The following is a 23719-nucleotide window of genomic DNA, read 5'->3' as shown; positions in this document are numbered from 1 at the left end:
TTTAATTTTCAAGCTGAATGCATTTCTACTGACTGTCTGGTGTGCGTTTCCTACATGGACTGATTCCAGGCCAGCGTCACTGTTTGAGAACAAAGCGGCTCTATTTATGCTCCCTAAACTTGAGAGCAAGTGTGCATTACCTCGTACCAAGAAAGGTTACACAAGTGTGCAAAGATGTGGCGGAAGGGATAATCATTCGCGTCTTTTTTTAAACAGAATGTGACATTTTACAGTTTCAATTAATACCTGCTTAACTGATACGTTTAAGGAGATCATGTAACTATCTTTGTCACCACATAATACGTCCCTTCTCTAAATAAATCATTGAGTGCCTTCAGCGAATATATCAGGTGAATGCAGGGAACAGATTTTTGGGGAATACCTCAGTGGTCCAAAAGTCGGCGAGCCCTGAACATACAAAGAACGTTTTAGTTTATGTTATATTTTCTATTCCTAGGTCACCAATCAGTGGCCACGCCTTTGTTACAAAAGGTCAGGTGTCCAAGGATTCAGCACATCTTACCTTGGAATATTCGCACATCCTGCTGGGGGAAAGGGGAGCGTAAGTGACTCTACTGTTGGATAAAAGGTTGAATTCAGTATTTTAACATACTACGACATTTCATTCATTTAATTTGCTTGGCTTCTAATGACATAGTTCTATTTATTGCTGTGAACATTTATGTTCATGCCTCAAGATATGAGAAAATCTGTGCACCTGAGTATTGCAACATTTCATTATACAATATAAGTATTGAATTTATCGTTTACTGGCTTAATAAAGGTTTTAAGAAGAGTCCCAAAACATATATGGTCTACAGTGATGGTTGCTTGTTTAAATGGTGGCCTAGCAGTTAAGGAAGCAAACCCTTAATCAGAAGGTTGCCGGTTCGAATCCCGATCCACCAAGGTGCCACTGAGGTGCCACTGAACAAAGCACCGTCCCCACACACTGCTCCCTGGGCGTCTGTCATGGCTGCCCACTGCTCACTAATGGTGATGGTTAAAGTAGAGGACACATGTCGTTGTGTCACCGTGTGCTGTGCTGCAGTGTTTCACAATGACAATCACTTCATGTCCTAAAAATATAGTGTTACATTTTCTACAGTTTCTGCAGGTATAAAGACTTGAGATTGCAAAATATACATGACATACTGAATCGTAACCCTTGCATTGTGATATATATAATAAAGTCAAATGTTTGCTAATGTACAGCCCGGTTCACTTAACTGTCTATTTGAACATGGATAAAATTAGCCATTGGTCTTTTAAAGAATGTGCACATGCTTAATAAACAATTTGTCATTTTTGTGTGATTAGGTGTGATTCATTTTGTGTGATTCACTGAGAGCCTTGTGCACGAGCCGTGTAAACAGATAACCGCTTATGTGCATGTAGGAGGAGGCGCTCATTAGCAGCTCATGTAGCCGCACTCAGGTAACTCAGAAAGCGTTGCATGCTTGTCACACTGCTTTTCTAAATTTGTCTTCCTGCTTCACCCCATGTCTTTTTACATCAGGAAAGTATTTGATGTTTTCGTGATAGATAATTGCTCCGGAGATGGAGAGGATTGTTATAGATAGCAAATACACAAGTACGTATGTCCATAAAAAATCATTGAGAATAACCTTAACCCATATAGCCTCATAATTCTACAATTCTACACAGTAGACCCTGTCTCTGCACAACATTCAGTGGGATCCGTAAGGATTGTTCCTCTCTTGATGGGTGCAAGTTTATCAGGCTTCCTCTCTTTTACCTCCATTCTTCCTGTTGGATTTCTTCTGAATTGACAGTCTGTGTTATCACTTCACTACGGAGTTGATGGTTTGCATGGACCACCGCAAACACAGGTAATCCATGAACAGGGATTACATGGAAATGATCACCTGTGGTTTATGATTATTTTTAATATGGCGATGCACAAATCATGGAACCCGCGTGTCATACTGAAAAGAACACGGGGACACACACCCCTGCCCACACATACAGAAATGAGATGGTTTTGCAGACACGCCGCCAACACAAACTCCCCTTGAAATTTTGATGTGGCTTTGCTCCTGCCGAGTGCACCACGAGTCCCTCAGGGCTTCCCCTGCTGCTGACATATTCCCCTGTCATAAAACACATGACCACTGTTTGCCACCTTCCTCTGCCATTCCTCTCAGTGTGTGTGTGTGTGTGTGTGTGTGTGTGTGTGTGTGGGGGGGGGGGGGGTTACAGTCCTATAGCTAAAAATGGGATATGTATTCCTTTGTTCACTCGTGTTACAGTTGCGCCGACCTGTTTCTGCCAGCAAGAATTTTTTTTTCTTCTTTTGATGCAAACAGCTCAACTGTATTAAAAATAGACGTTAAAGCAAAGTACGCCGAGTGTTGTACATACAAACAGCAGAGCAGTCAGAGGATACAGACGCACACACACAAGATGGCACAGAAAACGGCGTGAGGTCAGGGGAATTTTCATAATAAAACCAATGGCCCACAGCGGGCATAAACACATGCTAGACCTATTTATGCCCATATGTTACACTGGAAACAATGAAGTACTACACATTAAAGTCCAGACAGTGCCAGTTGGAGTTTATTCTCTCATCTTTGATACACACACACACCCCAGAACTGTTTTAACAGTCGGGTCCTAAGCTTATATTCATAAACATATTAAAATGTCAGTTCACTGATGTTTTAAAAGAGAAAATACTTTTGAATGTCTAGGTGGCGGTAGGTGATGGGGGAGGAGTCACACATTTCTTGAGCTGCCCCAGGACTGTCACTGTCACAGGACTGTAGCACGTCACTCTGCACCAAAACAATAGTCTAAATATCTAATATCTATCCGTCCGGATATCTTCCAGAGTATCTGTATTTGTGATCTGAATGTCCAGCTGGGGTTTGGGTACACCAACATTTATTTTTTTTTACTTTTTGAATCTCTCTGCACAAACAATTTGTTCCTCTCAAATTCCTCACATTTTGTGAATAGAAATGTCATTTACTACAGACATTGGGCATCTAGACGGTGTGACACGGAATAAGGACATCCCAGGGAGGTTTCTTGCAGGTTAACTCGGGTTATGATTCCAGGCCTGGGTCGACTGGAGTGAGTCTGGCAGCCCTCCCTTCTACTTCTTCACAAGAAAAATCCTTTCAGCTCTCCCTTGAGGCTTTCTAGGACATCATCTCAGTCGGATGAGCCTTCTACCTTCAAGGGAATGCACCTAGGGGGGCATTCTTACTGGAAACACCCTAAAGCTAACAATCTAGACCTTCTCTGAATCTACTGCCAGACCGCAGAACAGAGTTTTGTGAGTTGTGAGAAGATGGGGCAGTGGTTGGCCTAGCGGGTAAGGAAGCCAACCTGTAATCGGAAGGTTGCCAATTTGAATCCCACCTTTCATGGCTGTCCACTGCTCACTAAGGTGATGGGGTAAATCCGGAGGACAAACTTGTGTGCACCGTGTGCTGTGCTGCAGTGTCAATCACTTCGCTTTCAAGACGAGATAAGATCCCTCCATTCTCACTCTACCGTTCACGCCCAGTTATGTGTCTATTGAATGTGTTTTACATCATCAGTGGATTATTACTATCTGTTTGTTTAAAAAAAACATGCCTGCCAAACAGATGCTTTAAATGGTTGTCAATTGCCCAAATCTGGTTGCTAAGGGCAACCGGGTGACCGTGTCGAGACGAGCGCTGTCTGGAGCCCACGTTTATTCTAAGCAGGAGCAACAGAACTGAGTCCAGCAGTCAGTCGCCCGGCTCAGTGATTCACACTTCACGTTGGCTCCATTCAGCAGAGTCTGTTTACGGCATCTACTTATGAGCACCGTACGGCACCTCTTCGGTTGAATGATGCTAAGGCCGTGAGATACACATTTCTGAATCACGAAGGCACAGAATCCCTGAAAATATGAGTGCGTCATTTATCATGACTCACATCTTAGCCTTGAGTTATGGGTGGCACTGCTGCATTGTGTGCTAATCAGTAATATAACATCAAATGATTAGCACTTGATATATTATATTATTGAATCTATTGACAACACAAAACATACACATTATTATTAACAGAAGAATTGCATTGTGTATAGGAATGCAAAAGTTTTACCTAGTAATGAATTATTAGATGCTGAGTAGGATGCAAATTAGTGCAGCTATGGCATTACAGGTGAAAGTTGACACCTACCCTCATATTACATATGTCATACTTGACATTGATAAAAATAAGATTAGCTAGGATAAGAGTGGAGTCTGAACACAGGCCCAATTAGGCCTGAATTTTTCAACAGTGACCGAAACAAGATTACTGTTTGGTTAGAAGATGCAGCCCCGAAGCGAGTGAAGAGACCGCAGCAACATTTTCTTTTTCCCTTCTCTCTTTCTGAGTTAGTGATCAATCATTCAATCCATCTGTTTTTATTTTGGCAAGGTACAGTAAATTGATGCAAAGCACTTAACATGCACAAGCAACGAAAGGAATACAACATGAGACGGACCGATTAAATAGTACATAATAATATCACTTATTTTACATTTACAGCATGTATCAGACGCCCTTATCCAGAGTGACTTACAACCAGTAGTTACAGGGACAGTCCCCCCCTGGAGCAACTTAGGGTTAAGTGTCTTGCTCAGGGATACGATGTTAGTAAGTGGGATTTGAACCTGAGTCTTCTGCTTCAGGACAGTGGTGGCCTAGTGGTTAAGGAAGCGGCCCCGTAATGAGAAGGTTGCCAGTTCGAATCCTGATCCGCCAAGTTGCCACTGAGGTGCCACTGAGCAAAGCACCGTCCCCCCACACCTGTCATGGCTCCTCACTGCTCACTCAGGGTGATGGGTTAAATGCAGAGGACAAATTTCACTGTGTGCACCGTGTGCTGTGCTGCTGTGTCTCACATGGGACAATCACTTCACTTGATAGGCGAGTATGTTACCCACTAGGCTACTACCACCCTAATCATATAATAATATAAATGAGTGGTGTTGCAATTCAACTAATAATGGACGTGGAATGGCACAGAAACAGAAATCTATTGTTTTTTTTGGCAACGCAGGACCCCCGCCCCGCCATCATCTCCCTCTCCGCGGGAGCGGCGGCGCGGCCCCGCCCATGCGCGGCGCGTTGTCCTGGTGACTGGCGGGTTACGTGATGACGCTGGATGTATATGAGCGCGGGCGGCGGGACCTCGCTCTCTTTTTTTACCGCCATCAGAGCGGAGTCTTTATCCGCCGCGCCGCGCCGCTCCACACTGCGCACCGCCCAGCGAACCGAGGTAGGAGCCGAACCCGCGTCTCTCCCTTAACAATAAAAAAAAAAAAAAGAACCTATTTCATGGGACCGGAGAGCCCGCTCCCGGCTGTTTACGGTGAGGCGTGAAGTGGCAGTAGCCGTTGAGACTATCGCTCCTCCATGATGTATGCGTGTTTTTTTTTTTTTCCTTTCGAAAATGGCTGTGGTTCCGCGATGATGGTCCCGCCGCCGTGCTCGTTGAAGGGTTGCCGGTGGAAGTTCTCCCTCCTCGTGTTTCGGCGGGTCCGGGCGGACATGCGGTTCGCGGTGCGGTGTTGTTTTCAGGCCTGCGTGTTTATAGGCGTTTTTATTCGCACGGCGTTCACGTTTTAATTTAGTTACATTTTACGGCTTCTTCAGAAAATCGTGTTTTTGTGCGTGTCTGTGTGTGTGGTGGGCTCGTTCTTGAACTGCAGTTAAAGTAATGCGACCAACCCGCGCAGCGTCGACGTAAAGTTCGCGGCCAAACGGAACGATGTGGATGGGGGGAAAAAAAAAAAAAAAAAAACGAGGCGAAGGAAATCCGCGACATCGGCGGGCTGTGCGCGGCTCGAAGTGCGTATGTCGCCGCTAACCAGAGGCGCTAAGCGACCTCGGCCGCCCGCCGGCTCGGCTCGCCCGCTCCCGGCTCCGTGCGGACGGCCGGGTTCCGGGCGCGAAGTTCGCCCGTCTTGCGCGGAGGGAAATTCTGCGGCCGAGACGCCGCCGCCGCGCACTCGCAGCGCGACGCGGCTAATGCTAACTAGCCGGCTACCGGGCTAGGCGCTGGAGCAACACGTGGTGGCGAGAGGGGGGGGGGGGTCTGTTTTTCTTTTCCTTTTTTTTTTTTTCTTTTTTTCTAATCACTATTTTTGACGCAGCTTGTTTTAAAAGTCAGTTTATTTTAAATAGTCGTTTGTTTCTTATTGGCCCTTTGTCCACTGTCAGGGTTCCAGACCTGCGCCCGTCTTTGGCAGCGGTTCGGGCCGCGGTCCGGGAACCTCGGAAACTCTCCGCACGTTTTCGGCCAGGGCAGCGGGTCCACCGCCCGGTTCGTGTCGGGGCGCCGTCTCCCGGTTCGGTTTTGCCTTTGCAGCTCACGTCACGGGCCGGAATGGGACCGGCGGCGTGCATCGCGGGACTTTATGGCTGTTTACAGGTCGATGTGCACCTGTTGCTGGTTTTGCTAGTGTGCCAGATGCGTGTTCAGAGCTCCTGGGTTAGTTTAGTAGGGGTGGTAGTAGCCTAGTGGGTAACACACTCGCCTATGAACCAGAAGACCCAGGTTCAAATCCCGCTTACTACCATTGTGTCCCTGAGCAAGACACTTAACCCTAAATTGCTCCGGTGGACTCCAGCTCACGGTGTCCCAGTTCTTTTTAATTCAGACTTGTGTGTTTACCTGGGACCATAATAATGGTCATATCGACACAATAAGTCCAGTATTCTTGGTTAAAATCCATTGTTTCAGCGGGGGGGGGCAGGTACGTGGACTTCATCTCCTGATTTTGGGTTGGCTCTGTGAAATTAGCGCGCCCCATATAGAGGAGTTGAATAGTAATTGAATATTAAGGCGGTGCAATCTATTGCTTGACTAAGGTCCAAACAATAATGTCCCGCCCCGTCACGAAAAACGTGCAGTGGGCAGCAAATTATATGCAAATCCACGTTTTACAACAGGTACCATTTTATCTGTTTTATCACATTTTTTTTTATAAATGTGTGGCTTTGTTTTTTTTTTTTTTTCATGACACCGTTCATGGTTAAGTTGTACAGAATAAAGGTATGAACAGTCACTGGACTCACAATTTGATTATAATTATCATGTCAGTGATTCGATATCACAATGGGTCACGTAAATTTTTCTACTTCGCATTGTCATGCTGTCATACAAGGCAGTGAGATGAGTGTTAAGGCCTAGTTCCCGCGGATGTCTGAACCGGCGTTTTTCTGGTGTTTGTGGCATCAGGAGTGCAGACTGTCGGCACTTTTTGGGTGTCCAGCACTAACATTTGGTCGCCTGTACATTTGGATTGTGTCAAATGTCTTGCCATCTCAACTAACATGGCAAAAACACAAATGGTTCAGAGCATTCATTTCTAACGTCTGTGTATGTACAGGCTGTTCTCCTATACTCCGATCGCACAACTACCTACTTTAACTACCTGTTTTATGCCACCCCCAGCAAATCTCCAAATAACCTCATTTATGGTCCGTTATGTTCTACACCGCCATGTCTGCATCGCGATTCATCAACTCCTGATTAATTTCAAAACCCTTACTGCTGCACATAGATGGAATGTGACCCTTTGGGGGGGCAGTGCCCTTAGTATTTGTTCTAGTGTTGTGAGGAAGCGGTCGTCTTTGAGGAGGTGCGTGTGCTGTGGCCATACCCTCGTGATGTTTTCCCTCCCCATTGTAGGGCTGAGAAAAATGTCTTTGGCAAACTTATATTGTCAGCGTCCCAGTGTCCAGCGTCACCTTACCTGGAGTTTAGAAATCCACGCTTATCCTTTGCATCTTTTGCCCATGCTCTGCCAGTTTCGTTTCATTTGCCGGTTCTTCCCACTGCGCCTGTTGCGGCAGCTACATCTCTTCTGCCTGCTTCAACGCCCCATGGAGTCTCCAGCGCTCCGGCCTCCAGCATGTTTCTCAGGTGTCCTGCAGCAACCCTGGTATTAACCGATGGAGCAGTGTTGGAGGTTCCAAATCATGTTGCGATTCCATTAAGATGTTCCGTTTCGCCCTATCCAATTTCAACCGATTTTGTGGCAGACTTGCAGTCATGCACTACTCTACTCTTAACTACTGATTCTATGATGACATGTCCCCAACAATGGCAGTGTTTGGCTGCTTTTGTCCCTGCTTTTGTGTGCCTGGCAACCAGAAATGTCCAGGCTTTTGAGGAGAGGTGGGGCAGCAATGAGCTTGTGGCACTGAACTGGACATTCATTTGAACTGCAGATTTTCTAATTTGGGGTCTAATCTGTGTTATTAGTAGTTTTGTATTAAAATGGGAACTGCACCGCTCAATCAGAACAGCCCTCCTTGTGCTTAGCAGAGGTAGCCTGACTGACCTTAGGTACCAAGATGAGATCCTCAGACCCCTTGTGAGACCATATGCTGGTACGGTTGGCCCTGGGTTCCTCCTAATACAAGACAATGCTAGACCATTGTGTGGCTGGAGTGTGTCAGCACTTCCTGTAAGATGGAGGCATTGCTGTCTGTGAAGGTTCAGTCATCCAGGTCATGGTTATTTCAATGGCAACTGGACTTATTTTGGATCCTTGGCCCTTCCATTCTAGAGGGCTTTCTCAAGTCTGACAGACTGGTAGGAGTAGCAGGTTTTATAAACCCTGTTGAATCCTGAAGATTTCTGATAATTCAACTTCGGTGGCATGAGTTGCAGCAGCGCATTTTCTCCCAACCTCTGCCGCTGCCCATTCATAAAGCACTCCGGTCAGATTTGGATTCTCTGCGGCTTTGCAGTGAGCAAGTCTGACAAAACAAGCTGTCCTTTGGCTCGTCACGGGCCTCCCGACTTAGCGGCCATTGCTGTATGCTGCATCTTCTGTGAAGCTGTTGACCTACATATCATTCATCATTTATAATCCCTTGTGACTACCTTTTCTAGAAAGAGTGTGTGACCAATGTTTAAAGTCTCTCCTTTTTTCACAGGAAACAAACAAGACTACTACAAAAAACCAGCATGGCAGACATTGACAAGTAAGTGCGTCATAAGATCTGGTGGATCTGCATTGTTACCCAGACATACTATTGGATCGTCACCGATTCCGTTCCTTTTAGAGCCAGCAATCCGATCCTGGTTTGATTACGGGATCCTGTGTTCACCCAGGGCCTTTTCCTGAGTGCCAGGCATACTGAATCTCATGATCTCACTTGCTCTGTGTGTTTATAATGAAGCACTGCTTTTCAATTCTGCCAGTCAAAAATGCAGCAATCGCTGTCACCCTGGCACCGGCTATATAGTTCACCTGTATAGGGATGTTTTGTTCATTCTAGTTAATCAGGGGATCAGGCTTTTCTGTGGTTTGATTTAAACAAACCAAATGTTTTTTTTTGAGCTATCAAGATAATGTAAATTCATATTATAGACAATGACTAAATAAATACCTATTTGAGAATTTCCAGAATAATATATTCAGAACCTTTTTTTGAATTGTTTGATTAAGTTCTTGTTCAGTTTCAGCAACCAGATACACTGATCGCTTTTTTGGGAGTCACTTTAAGCATATGCTTTATCTCCAGTCAACAGGGATGGTGAAGATGAAGACCCCTCTGCCCAACAGTTGGGTGCGGGGAGTTTTTGTTAGGCACCACTTTGGATTCACTGTTGAATTTTCCTAGCTGCTTTTGTGCCATCCAGAGCTAGGCTGCTACTGCATGTTAAAGAAGAATTATTTGGACTTCGGTCCAAAAGGGCGGTCGCTCCTGATCTTCCTGGCTTTGGGATTCCCATTGCCTTTTGGCATCAAATGTGACTGGGCAGTTTTACCCATTGATTTGCCTGGGCATTAGTGATTTTGAAGATTTTAGTGCAGTCTTACTTTGTGAATTGGCTCATCGTTTATGCGTGTGTGTTTATTTATCGATCGATCTGTAGCAAAGACCAGGCTGAGATGGACCCAGCAGATATGGAAGACGTGGAAGAAGTGGAGGAAGAAGAGACTGGAGAGGATGTCAACAGCAAAGGTAGTTTTTCTTTAATACATTTTCAACTTTTAATTATGCCTTTGCTCAGTCACATCATGGTTTATCAGGACTCCTGTCCTGTGTTTCTTCCAGCTACAGTAGTATGGAGTCTAAGGCTCCTGAGACTGGTCATAGTATTTGAGCTGATTTGGTATCAAAGGAAGTTTACGCTTGTATGTCATAGGTCTCTTAGGTTTGGAAGTTGATATCAATCCATTTGTTTGTGATCAATTCACAGTTCTCATTCTGTACCAAAATTTAGGCTTTTAACAGAATGAGCTACACTAAGGGTGGTAGTAGCCTAGTGGGAAATACACTCTTCTGAACCAGAAGACCCAGGTTCAAATCCCGCTTACTACCATTGTGTCCCTGAGCAAGACACTTAAGTTGTTCCGGGGGGGCTGTCCCTGTAACTACTGATTGTAAGTTGCTATGGATAAGGGCGTCTGATAAATGCTGTAAATGTAAATGCACTTGTCCCTTTTATATAAATTCTGCAAAATATAAATTCCATTTTAGGAGATCTGCAACTCAGCTTGCATTCTATAGCAAAAGTTAAAAAAATAAATAAATAAACGTGTGGGCCTGACTGTAATATTTTAAATATTTTATAGCTGATTCACGTCTTTACATCCCTACCAATCAAACTTACAAGTAAATATTTTCAGTGCTGTCTGCTTGATCTCATCTTTAAAGCGTCCCCTGCTGCTCTGACCTTTCGCGGTGTGCCTGCGCCTGCTGAGCCACTGACTCGTTGGTTTGTGCTGTGAGCATTTAGTTGCTTGGTGGTGGGAACGTGTGGAGAGCCAGCGATGGCTTGCTAGGTGTCCCAGTTGCTTTTTTTTTTTTTTTTTTTTTTTTTTTCTCCTCCTCCCTCCCCTCCCTGCTGTTAGGTGCCCTAGTTGGAAAGCTCCATATTTGATTGATGTGGTCTGTCTTTCTCCTCAGCTCGTCAGCTCACTGTGCAGATGATGCAGAACCCACAGGTCTTGGCTGCCCTGCAGGAGAGGCTGGACGGACTGGTGGGCTCACCATCAGGCTACATGGAAAGGTGAGTGCATGACCGTCTTGGTACAATAACTTTTCATAATACCAAACTAAGTTATGAACAATCGTGAGTTACAGTTGGTTTTGTCCAAACCTCAAACATGCCTGCTTTTCAGGCAATTGCTAGTCTTCACACAGTTAATCATAGCATATAAACTGGCAAGTCCCCATAAAATATTCTTGGCAGCAGTTATATGGTCTTTGCACCGCAGCCCACCCCCACGTACCCAATAGTAAATGTTTCCTGATGCAGCTTTTGTTTTGAATGCATCTGTGACCCATCAGCTGGTTCATGGCCATTTAAAGAGACTTATGGGGTCATTTTCCTGATTGCCCTGCACCCAAACTGGCAGTGGGGAGTGTGCCAACTACTATGGGGTGGAAAGGGTAAAGATAATAAATTCTGTTTCTGGCATCCCAGTGCTCTGACTCCATCAGAACTGCAGCACCCAGACTGTCTTTTCAGTAGAGAGTGAGGTATGTGGGTACATTCAATTTTTAACATACTGCACAATTGAAAAGTTGGGGAAAGTTGTTTTTCCCCCCTCCTCCACCATTTACTGGGGCTTGGTACTTTCATCAAGAAAGTCATGTGCATGCCTAGTGGATTGGTTCACTATGAAATCGACCTAATATCTATGAACTGTCCATAAATACAGTATTTTATTGCCACTTTGAAGAAGTTATTGGTCAGTTTTTCTCTTGATCCTTGAGAAGCAGGAAGAGAGGTGAGTGGTTTATGTTCAGCAGAGGATGTAAATTCGTGGTTCATTCTCCGAGTGAGAGTGAGCTGATGACCTAGTGAGGGAGTGTGGCGCTCGATCATAAGCAGCTTACAGCGGAAGGGAAGCGGTTGTGCCAGCTTACCTTGGCAAACTGGGACGCTCTTGTTTGTCTCACGCAGATTTGAAGGAAATGGTTTTTGGTTCATTCATCTTTTCTGGATTATAATATTTAAATGTTTTTTACTGTTGTGCTAAGCAGTCTTCTAGTCTGCCCAGATTCTGCTACTCTGTCAAACTATGGGTTTGTCCCTCACATGTAAGACTACCATTTTATGAAGACCTGTTTTGTTTTGCTGGGTTTCTCCAGCCTGAAGATCCAAGGTCCTGCTTTCCAAACCCAACATTGGTGAAAGCTGTAGAATTTGTGTGCTTTTTCAGCTACTGATCTTATTGGCTCTGTTATGCCCATTGTACTGTAAAGCATCCATCTGTGGGCATGGCGCCGGGCTGTTTACATTTCAGCCTGTACTGGAGTCTGGGCAGCATGTGCATGTGATCTGTCATTTCAAGGAACTGGTTCCTATTTTCAAGGTAAACTAGCACTAGTGTGAGGTGTAGGACTTTCTGGTTCTAAAATCACAACGAGCCTTTCCTGTCTTGTACCTTCTGTGTAACTGGTGGAGATTTCAGGGGCATTTCTGCTTACGGTTGTCATTTTTTTTTTTTTCGAATTAATCCCCCCCCCTCCAGTTTACCAAAAATTGTCAAGAGGCGCGTAAATGCCCTGAAAAACCTCCAGGTGAAGTGTGCACACATTGAGGCTAAATTCTACGAAGAGGTGCACGAACTGGAGAGGAAGTACGCTGCCATGTACCAGCCGCTGTTCGATAAGGTGAGCAAGTCTTGATTTTTTTGTCTGTCCGCAATCCATATTGTTTAAAGAGGAAGGTTTCGTTCCTGCACTGATCCTCCGATTCCCCAAAGCTGCACTTTGCGCCCTGTAACGTGGTGGCGGCAGTTGGGAGGAGGCGCTTGGTCTAGGACGGTTGTGTTCTTGCCAAATTGCTGCCTTGCTGAAATAATACACCACCCTGGCAGGCTCCCTTGCTCTGTATCAGCCCAGCCTCCGGTTGGGTGGCTGCTGCAGAGATCCTCTCCCCCACCCCAGGTCTTTGCGCTACGAGATTCGGCCATTGACTACTGCTGCTGCTTTCTTCACCTTTTGTGGGCAGAAACTGACTTTGCACATTTGCTGCCCTATGAAACGTATAGATGTGAAGTTGTCGTCAGCCTCCATGTAAACTATAAATGCTGTCTGTGGATGCGTTTTGCAGCGTAGCGACATTGTGAAGGGCAGCTATGAGCCCGCAGATGACGAGTGTGAATGGAAAGCGGATGAAGAGGAAGAGCTGACCGTAAGTAAGCAGGTACCGGTGACTCCATACCTGCATGCTTCTCATGTGAAGACGAGCGTGATGCATGCACTGCCTCCCTGTTTTCTTGTGTTGAGAGCTATTATGGTCTGACAACAGGAAGAAATGAAGGAAAAGGCCAAAGTGGAGGAGGAGAAGAAAGACGAAGAGAAGGAGGACCCTAAAGGAATCCCCGAGTTCTGGCTGACCGTTTTTAAAAACGTGGATCTGCTCAGCGACATGTTGCAGGTAGGGACGCTGCAGGGATGGTGTTGAAAGTAGGTCATGCTGCCGGTATTTAAATGTTGAACGCAGCTTTCAGGAATGTCTGCTGACACCTAGTGGTAGGATTTTTGGCATAAAATTAAACCATTTTAATACCCAGTTAATGCTTGTTTTTCCAGGAGCACGATGAGCCCATCCTTAAACATTTACAGGACATTAAAGTGAAATTTTCAGATGCTGGTCAGCCAATGGTAAATCAAATTGCACGTTTAGCTTTATATATTCTGAAAAGTTGAAGTAGAAGGTGAAATGCTGTCTTTTCTTCACACAGAGCTTCACTTTAGAGTTTTTCTTTGAGCCAAATGAGTTCTTCACAAACACATTGTTGACAAAAACCTATAAGATGCGCTCAGAACCAGATGAGTCGGACCCCTTTTCCTTTGATGGACCCGAGATCATGGGCTGCACCGGGTAATTAATGTATTTAATTTTGTTAATTGCTATCTGGTCTCATAATCTAACTGGATTTGGATGTCGTGTAGTTGTCAGATTGACTGGACGAAGGGCAAAAATGTCACATTGAAAACAATCAAGAAGAAACAGAAGCACAAGGGCCGTGGAACAGTACGGACTGTCACCAAAACGGTCCCCAATGACTCCTTTTTCAACTTCTTCGCCCCTCCTGAAGGTAACTGGAGCTTTAAGGCAATAATTTGCTTTTTCCCCCCTCTTTCCTTTCCTTTCTTTCTCACCATTTGACTTCTTGTACCCACAGTGCCAGAGAATGGAGAACTGGTAAGTTAGATTTTTAAGATTTCACAGAATATTTCTGCTTCATGTGGTATTTAGTGCTTGAGACAAATGTAATTTTTGTCCTGTGTGCAAGGATGAGGATTCTGAGGCAGTGTTGGCCGCTGACTTTGAGATCGGTCACTTCATCCGCGAGCGCATCGTTCCCCGGGCTGTGCTCTACTTTACAGGAGAGGCCATAGAGGACGATGACGACGATGTGAGTGCCACACAAGTGCTTTAACTTCGTGGACAAATCTTACATAAATTTTCCAGCTTTTAAAAAGACAGTCCATTTACTGTGCTTTTACAGACTGGTTTATAGTAGGGTCCTGCATTAATACTGCTAAAGCCATTCCCCAAAATAATTGTCTACATGCTTTTGCATGATTTTTGTATCAGTCTATGCTTGGATGTTATGTTAATGTAAACTTTCTTCCCTTCTAGTACGATGAGGAAGGTGAGGAGGCAGATGATGAGGTAAGATTTTTTTTTTCTTTCTTAATTTATATATATATATATATATGTAAATAAATAAATGGAAAGCCAAACAGGGAACTGAATATATGGAATGAAATCTGAAATAACATAACACTGGCTTATGCTTGCAGTAACACTGCTAATAATTCTACCAGCATTCAGCATAGGACCACTGATGAGATTTATTCAATATTTCCACATCAGGTGAGCTTCCCACCCAATTCCTACATCAGTACAGAAACGGAGGTAAGTAAACAGGGAGGAATTACAGGGCAAACTAAAGACACCCAGAAAGAGATGTGGAATAAGTGTCAGCAGTACAAATCAACTGTGCAATATATGTTCTATTTTAATTTATACTCATCACAAACCGCACTAATTTGTATAAAATCGTCTTTGTTGCATATTATGCTCAAGGGTGAGTTGAGTTTATTCTGAACGTGGTCTGCCTAGTGAAATTCCTCTGGTACAGATTTTGCATGGTCGTATAAAATAAATAGAATAAGTGTTTTTGTGTGTGCGGCCTGAATCTAAACATTCCATGGCACGCTGGGATAGGACAGCGCTGGTATATCGGGTGGTATACCAGTGTAGGGTGGTAGTAGCCTAGTGGTTAATACGCTCGCCTGTGAACCAGAAGACCCAGGTCAAATCTCACTTACTTCCATTGTGTCCCTGAGCAAGACACTTAACCTTAAGTTGCTCCAGGGAGACTGTCCCTGTAACTACTGATTGTACGTCGCTCTGGATAAGGGCGTCTGATAAATGCTGTAAATGTAAATATCGGATTTGACATTCTTAAGTCAAATATATTGCACAGTTAATTTGTACTGCTGAGACTTATTCCACATCTCTTTCCGGGTGCTGCTCGTTAGTTTGCCATGTAATTCCTCCCTGTTTACTTACCTCCGTTTCCGGATTAATAGACGGAGGTTGTACGTAGGAATGGCAGCGGGTAGCTCGCCAGATGTGAAAGGCCATTTTTCGGTCAGTGCGGATGCTTGGCTGATAAGCAGCAGCTGTCGCTGCATTAGGTCTTCCACTGTGAAAGAGCTAATAAATCTTTTCATCAGTAGTTCTATGCTGAATGTTGGTACAATTATTAGCAGTGTTACTGCATGACGTCAGACTTTCATTCCATATATCCAGTTCCCTGTCATTAGATTTTATATAGTGTCCAGGAGACTAAAGACATTAAGTGTGTGTGTGTGTGTGTATATTTTTTATATAATATAAATTTTTTTTGTTTAAACGCAGGAAGGCGAGGAAGAGGCTGACGAGGAAAATGACCCAGACTATGACCCCAAGGTGGGCAGCATTTTTTTAACAATGATTCGTGAACGCTTCTGGCCATCTGCTGTGGTCCTTTTAAAATATTGCTCAGTATTGTTGCCCAGTCTTAACCTCAGGACTTTTATATCTATATGTTCTGATTGCTGTATATGATATATTTCCCCTTTCAGAACAATGCTATTAGGCATTTTTTTTGCTTTTGCTTTTTTTTTTTTTTTTTTTTTTTTTTTTTTTTTTTCTCCATCTTTGCCCTTTTTAAAACTGCATGTCATTCAGCCAACAGACACTAGTAAAATAGTGTAATTCTAAAACCTTTTTGAAGACTGGTGGCATGCGTACTCGCTGACATCTTTAGCCTCACACTTAAACTGTGATTTTTAGAATTTTTTTTCCTTTTTAATTTATTAGTTAATCGTTATTTTTATTTATTTATTTATTTATTTTAATTAATGTTCTCATATCCAGTTACTTTGACACTTGTGTCAGCTCCTTTCTAAATTTTTCTCACTAGGTGTAAATGATGTCTGTAGAAATAACCCTATCTATCCTGGTAGGTACGGCTTGTGACTTGTTGGCTTAATGCACCCCTCTGTCCCCCTTTTTTATTATTATTTATCCTTTTTTCGCCCTGCGCATTGTCCCATAACCCCACCTTCACCCTCCAGCTGCACTTACAACTAACATAGTGGGGTTTGTTTGTTTATTTATTTTTCCTCTTTCCCCCTCTCTTTAGTTTACCTCCCTTTCTATAGTTAGTGCTGCATTAGCATTTTGTATTTTTCCTGTATGTTGAAAGCTAGCTGAACATTTTCGCCACCCCCGCCGCCTTTTCACTTGACTCAGTTCCCCAGTTTTGTCATAGTGGAATCTTTTCAGTGCCAACCTGAATTTCGGTTGGAGGGGAAAAGAGCCTGTGTGTGCTTGTACTTGTCTGATGCCATCAGTCACTTGGTGTGCCATCCCTGTGTGCTGTTTGTGATTTTGTCCTATTGGTCGAATCTGATTTAATGAGTGGAGATTTTCCTGTTTAAATGCTACAGATGGTCCATAGCAAAAAAAAAATTATAAATGGATTGACTCGTTGGGATCACACATGCAAATGTCCTTTCTGTCCCTGTATTTTATTTATTTATTTATTTTTTAAATGGTGGTACTTCGCAAGCTTCACTCATTTCACCAAGAAGAGCTGGTTCATGCCTTCATGTGTCCAGTGTATCAACAATCATGGTCATATGTGCGGTGGTTGATGTAGATTCTGTCTACTTAAAGCATTTCCCCATGAGCCTTGCTGTACTGCTAGGTGTCTAAAAGAGACCGAACCCAGTGCTGTGCATCTGGATTTGGTGTGTGTGTGTGTGTGTGTGTGTGTGTGTGTGTGTGGTGTGTTTCTTGTTAAATGTAAGGATTCCACCAGCGTTTTCTAGAAAATGACATTGTTGGGCAACTGATGCATTTGAGTGTATCGTATTTTTGTACCTGTGTGGAATCCTTTTGTACTGTGTACTCGAGTCACTATGCGTAACTATGGCTGCTTTTTTATTTTTCCCTACAGAAGGACGCCAACCCCCCAGCAGAATGCAAACAGCAGTGATACCAGCGCCCTCCTGTGGCCTTGAGGATCAACTGCACTGTAACAGCTTCTCAAACAAAACTTAGTTACTTAAACGCCTTATACTGTTTTGTATTTTTCTTGGTAGAACTTATTCACAAAAAAAAAAGAATTTAAGATTTTTGTTACAAGAAAACCTCAATAATATAATGGGAGCCGTGGTTCGATACGCATAGTATTTTACTAGACATTTTTCCAGGTTTTTTTTTTTTTTTTTTTTTTTTTTTTTTCTTTCTCCCTCTTCCTTCTCCTGGTTCATTTTTCTGTATGAATAGAATGCAGAAAATCCCTCAAAGCATGAAACTTGTTTCGTCACTGCTAAACTAGATTGGGTTCTTGTGAAGTCTTTTGTTGTATTGCTATTGGACAACAGCTGTGGGACGAGCGCTTTTGAGGCAATGGAAGCAGGAAAAAAAAACACGACGTTGTTGAACGTTCCAACCTATTTCTTTCCCCTGACTAAGCAACCAAAGCTGATCTCCTGACCGTAGCACTCTGTGACTGAGTCACATGTAAAACCAAGGACCTGCACCATGTCCAGAAGTCTATGAAGTTCAAACATTCCATCACACACATTGGACCCCACTCCCTTAAAAAATCTATATATATCATGTTTACTGAGGAGTCTTAACAAGTCTGACTTATTCCAGTTCAGCCTAATTTGGGAACAATTGACTCCCGCAACATTCCTTGAAATTACGTATTTCTATAGGGGGCTGGTTACCCAGCCTGTCCTTATCGGTTGAGTGTTCCCTGTTCCAGGCTCTTGGGCACACAGTTGCATGACTCTTTTTCTATAGCACTTTGTACTACTTTTGACATGTTCCAGTGACGTCAGCGATAAGTTATACCATCAGGGTAGGTTTTTATTTAACTTTTTTTTTTCTTTTTAAATCTTTGCCCTGCTCTTTGAAATCAAGCGCTTAAAATTTAAACTACCCACTTTGGCACTAGTTGGCTATGGTTCGTTCTCTGAAGGTTTTTTGCTCTCGAGAAATCATTTTAGGGAGTGCCGCGGTGGCATCAGTGGAAGGTAATGGCCTGTTGAGGGAAACGTTTGAATCATTTACAGCATTGGGAAAAAATTCAAACCGCTCTGCAGCTCATCCCTGAGCAAGATGTGCTCTGCTGGGCCTTCAGATCCCAAACTGGCACCCGAGCACTCGGCCCATCACTGTGAAAGGGAGTTTTTTTTTTTTTTTTTTTTTTTTCCCCTGTGCATCAGCGTGTGAGTGTGAAAGCAGCTAGAAGACGGTCAACTACTTTATTTGTTTCCTTTTGTAGCTCAACCCAGCAGGATTGTACTCGAGAGCAAGAGCAATACTGTTACAGGGAAACTCCAAAACAGGCACCAGTTTTCTGACCAGCTGTTAAGAGTGTGAGTATATGTGTGGGATTTTTTTTTTTTTTTTTCCTCCATTTAAATGATTCATCCTGCCACCGTAGAGCTCTGGTTCAGCATGGACTGGGTGTGGGAAGAATATTTCACTTTGGTATACTGACTGGGATTCTGTGTGGATCCTTTAGAACAGCTGTTGTCAAAGCAAAAATGCCATGCTACAAAATACTAATGTACTCAATAACTGTACGTGTATGTATATTCAAGAAATAAATTGGTTAAACGTGACTCGTGGCTTTGTCCCGTCCTTGCTGCAACTCTTTAATGCTACAGTGATTTCAGGCAAAGCTACACCAAGGCCAACTTGCATAAGAAATGGGTTTTCTTTTGAGTCGCATCCAGCACCTTAAGTTTAAAATGGGAGGAGACCATAGCAACGGCCAACACTCAAACGAATGTTTCTGCCCAAATAGTTCAATGGCTTTTATTTATATATTTATTATAACAAAACTGGGATTGTTATTCTTTATTTCTGCACAAGAGGGCAGTAAATGCCAGAGGGTTCCAGGGAAGTAAGATAAAGTTAAAAATGAGTTATTAACTGTCATTACAAAATCTGGAAAAGTCATGGAATTACAATTTTTCTAGGTCTTTAAGTTTTGGTAATACGTGATAAACATGTAAAGTTATGGACTAGTAATTGAAATCTGACACGAATGTAAAATGAAGTACATAGTACCAGAAAGACTGCAAGAAAGTTTTAACTTTTTTTTTTATTTTTTTTTTATTTTCTTTTCAAACTTGCCCAGAAACTCCAGAGAACTTGTCATAAAGTCGTGGAAATACTTTTGTAAAAATGTGTACGTTTTTTCCCTCTACACCTGAATTCCCTGTGTTTTCTAGGGCATGTACACTATAAAGTGCATATTTATCACGTACTAGCTAAAGCCTACTCTGAAACCCCATTCACAAGATTCCCACCAACCAAAGGGCCGATAAAGAGCACGTGGACTTTTCCCCCCAGAAGAGGTGACCTGATGGGGGCGCCTGCCCTGCACGTGGGTGACCCCTCCTGGCCAGCGGGGTTCCGTGACGCAGGAGCTGCCCCGGCTTCTGTAGGGAAGAGTACTGATGGCTGTAAATGAGACCACGTTGGATCTAAAATGTAACGCATTTCACACAATAAATACGCATAAAAAATATAATACAATAAAAACTATGCTTTACAAAGAGTGTCCTATTGTGTGGTGCAATATAATAGAGCAGCTTCTCGTAATCTTTATTTCTGAATGCGTTGTGATTTGTATTATTGGGCTGAAATATGCTTCACTGGAAGGCCACGTGTCCACGCGTCCCAACTCAGACAGGGGAGCGCGCGTGTCCGCTGGATGGGGGGTAGGGGGCGGTCCCTGGGGGGGGCGTCTCCGGATGGGGGTGTTCTGCGCGCGCGCTTGTCCGCTGGACGTCTCCCGATGGGGGGATCGGGGGCGGTCACCAGATTGTGTGTGTGTGTGTGTGTGTGTGTGTGTGTGGGGGGGGGGGGTCTTCGCGAGCGCGCGTGTCCGCCGGACGTCTCCCGATCGGGGGCGGTCCCTGGGTGGGGGGTAGGGGGCGGTCACCGGATTGTGTGTGTGTGTGTGTGTGGGGGGGGGTCTTCGCGAGCGCGCGTGTCCGCCGGACGTCTCCGGATGGGGAGGGGGGGGGCAGGGGGCGGTCCGCGCGCGCGGGCTGAGGAAGACGCGGCTCGGGCGCCGCTGTGCGTCTCACTCGCGCGCGCCACGCTGCCGCGCGCACGGCTCGCCGACCGCCCGCTCCCGGTGCGCGCGCGCGCGCGCTCGCTCGCTCGCTCGCTCGCTCCTCGTCTCGATAAGTACCACCGGCCGGCCGACCATGCTGGAGAGCGGGGGCAAGGTGCTGAAAGAGGGGCTCCTGGAGAAGCGCAGCGACGGCCTGCTGCAGCTGTGGAAGAAGAAGCACTGCGCGCTCACCGAGGACGGGCTGCTGCTCCACCGGCCCAAGCAGCACGACCACCCGCACCACCAGCACCACGAGCCCGGCCGCGCCAAGGAGCTGCACTTCGCCAACATGAAGACGGTGGACTGCGTGGAGCGCAAGGGCAAGTACGTCTACTTCACCGTGGTGATGGCGGAGGGCAAGGAGATCGACTTCAGGTGCCCGCAGGACGAGGGCTGGAACGCCGAGATCACGCTGCAGATGGTGCAGTACAAGAACCGGCAGGCCATCCTGGCCGTCAAATCCACGCGCCAGAAGCAGCAGCTGCTCGTGGTGCAGATGCCGGGACAGAAGATGCTGAGGAACTCTCCCAGCGTGGCGTGACGACCCATCGACCCACCATCACACCAAGGAGGAGAAGGAATCTGACTTGGATTCACATTCCGTCCGAGGACTTTTTGACATTTGAGAAGGTTGCTGGATGTTGGGCTCGCTTTACACTATTAGCACACACACACACACACACACACACACACACACACGCTGCAAGCAAGCGGGTTCTTCTGCTCTGAACAGAAGTCTGTGTTTCATTATGATTATTGTTATTGTGATAACATGATTATGAATTTTATTGTGTTGCTGGACGGTTTGCCCTGTTGTCATCGGGGTCCCCAAAACAAGTGACGTTGTGACAATGAGGCGACCCTCTAGTGGCACAGGAGTTTAAAATGGACCAAGCGCTGCGAGTGGGTTGCGTGACGATAATGATAATAATGACAAAAATAAAATTCGAGAAATGGTCTGGCACACATAAGGAGAGTCGTGGGTACCGCCCCTTCTGTCACCCCTGGTCTCTGATTGGCTGGAGCTCGACCAGCTATTCGGCCTGGATAACGGTTCACGTAGTGTTTCGATCACATTGCCAGCCAACCGCCGATTTTGCCGAAATCGTGTAGTCTGAACTAGACTTAAATGTCACATTGATCGATTGATCCGATCGGGTATTTCTGAGCTGCCACTTCATAGTGGCATCGGTGCATTCAAACAGCGCTCCTAGTTCAAGTCAATTAAAAAAAAACGGAAAATAAGATTAAGTACCGTTCATCTCGGTTGGGTTATGGCTACGTCCAGAGACCAGATCTGGTTATCGGAGTATTTACGCTACGACTGCGTGTGCGGTCGAGATGCTCCTCTCATCTGGTGTTAACGTGCTCATGGGCTTAACTGGACATTTCGTTGGTCGGAGTGGAGCGGGGACCGTCCGTCCTCAAGCCCCCTGCTCGCTTTACGGACATTTCGAGGAGAACGGGTTTTAAATACCTTTCTAATTTATTGCGTGAATATTCTTTCCCTTGGGTGCTTGTACGTAGCTTACTGTGCGGATGCTGGGAGACTCCGTGTGTCTTTGTTTGTGTCTGGACATGATGAAGATTGTCTTGTCCTGCGGCATGTGCTACACCACCACCTCATGTTCGTTCTTTAATTACGCCAAAGACATACCTTTTATTTAGCTTCAACAGGGGATTCTATGTGTGAAAGTGAGAATGAAGACACATTTGGGGTTTGTTTTTTTCAGTTGTCACCCAGGTGACCCCCTTACTTCCGCGACAGAGTCAGACTGGCTGCGCTTTATGGTTCATCTGCCTTGCTGAGTGACAGTTGTGACCTTTTCTTTGGAATTGCTTACTTCCCATTAATGTGAGAGCCGTATTGTTTGTTTCTTCTGAAATATACATTCCATTTCCCCAAAATCCAGCGCCTCCTGTCATCCCTGTCTCCGTTCCGCTCCGATCTCCTCCTGCCGTTTGTTTCTATAAACGCTCCCTGTCTCTGCCCCCAACTTCTTACCCTTCCGCCGAATCTATAAGTGGCAGCAGTCGGGAGAGTAGCGTTTCAGGACCGGGCCTGCCGCTGAGACCAACTCTCGCTGATGGCTGCATTCCCGCGTGCCTGGTGGGGCTGGGGGGTGGACGTAGGTGCCCCGGGTCGGCCGTGTGGGTGACAGCGAGCCATCTGCGCGTCAGCGTGGCAGAGGGAGAGCAGTGGCCCAGAGGGTAGCTCTTCACATAGCATACACTCTAGTCACGTTCCTGTTAACCCTCAGATTGTATCATAAAAGATCATTTTTATTAACATTAAGTTATATTTCAGGGTATTAGAAAGGACACCATTTTACAAAACTGCAAAGGAAACCAAAGTACACCAAATGAAAATGCATTTTTCAGAAAACCAGCAAAAGAAATTTACAGGTCATTTAAAAAAAAATTCTGGCACATAAAGTCATCGAATGGCAACACAGTCTACAACTACTTTTTCATATTTACAGGTCACATGTCACTACATTGATAAAAATGTCTATTTCTCGAATCTGTGTGTTTTTTTTCTGTGCGGAGGTGACAGTGTTGAGTGTGTGTGTGTGTGTGTGTGTGTGGCACTGTATGCTGGTCTGCACGTTGCGTCACTGGAAGCGGGTGGCCTGGCGCCTGCAGTTTGCAGATGATGAACTCATGCTGACAGACGAGCCCCTCTGGTTGCCAGGGTGCAGATGACTGGGATTCCTCCGAACTCGCTCCGGATGCATCAGGGGATATATGTAGCCCTCTGAGTCATCCCTTGGCCACCAAACAAATTGCACACAGCACACACACACACACACACACACACACCATCCTTCCTTTAGCCTCTTACTATGTTTAATTGATTTTTTCTGTGTGAAATGTCATTCACGTGATTGCTGGTGCAGACTGACCCACATCACATGCTATCTTAGAGTCCTAAAGGTCATTTGAAGCACACTTCCTGTAATTATGGTCTAACCAATGCCCATTGTATTAAAACACTCCTCCTTGTTGGATTTAATTAG

At 45.0% G+C, this 23719-nt stretch overlaps 2 protein-coding genes across 3 annotated transcripts; both read left to right on the top strand.

Annotated features, from left to right (window-relative positions):
* The first annotated feature begins 7081 nt into the window (after positions 1-7081).
* On the top strand, positions 7082-17789 carry nap1l1 (nucleosome assembly protein 1-like 1). Of its 2 annotated transcripts, none has more exons than XM_028954976.1 (15): positions 7082-7946; positions 8950-8997; positions 9896-9984; positions 10933-11035; positions 12507-12648; positions 13091-13183; positions 13289-13417; positions 13573-13644; positions 13725-13864; positions 13936-14081; positions 14169-14188; positions 14280-14402; positions 14630-14662; positions 15920-15970; positions 17508-17789. In XM_028954976.1, exons 1-15 carry the CDS (start codon positions 7384-7386, stop codon positions 17544-17546), a joined length of 1791 nt encoding a protein of 596 aa, XP_028810809.1. In that variant the 5' UTR covers positions 7082-7383; the 3' UTR covers positions 17547-17789. The 2 variants fall into 2 exon arrangements, with proteins under 2 accessions (XP_028810809.1, XP_028810810.1); XM_028954977.1 differs by having other exon boundaries at positions 7084-7946; positions 13091-13171.
* A 2854-nt stretch (positions 17790-20643) lies between these two features.
* On the top strand, positions 20644-23223 carry phlda1 (pleckstrin homology-like domain, family A, member 1). The gene has a single exon (XM_028954832.1). It carries the CDS (start codon positions 20794-20796, stop codon positions 21238-21240), a length of 447 nt encoding a protein of 148 aa, XP_028810665.1. The 5' UTR covers positions 20644-20793; the 3' UTR covers positions 21241-23223.
* Positions 23224-23719: the final 496 nt, after the last annotated feature.

The sequence above is a fragment of the Denticeps clupeoides genome, chromosome 15 (genome assembly GCF_900700375.1).
Source record: "Denticeps clupeoides chromosome 15, fDenClu1.1, whole genome shotgun sequence".
Lineage (NCBI taxonomy): Eukaryota > Metazoa > Chordata > Actinopteri > Clupeiformes > Denticipitidae > Denticeps > Denticeps clupeoides.
This window is presented reverse-complemented; position numbering and strand designations above follow the sequence as displayed.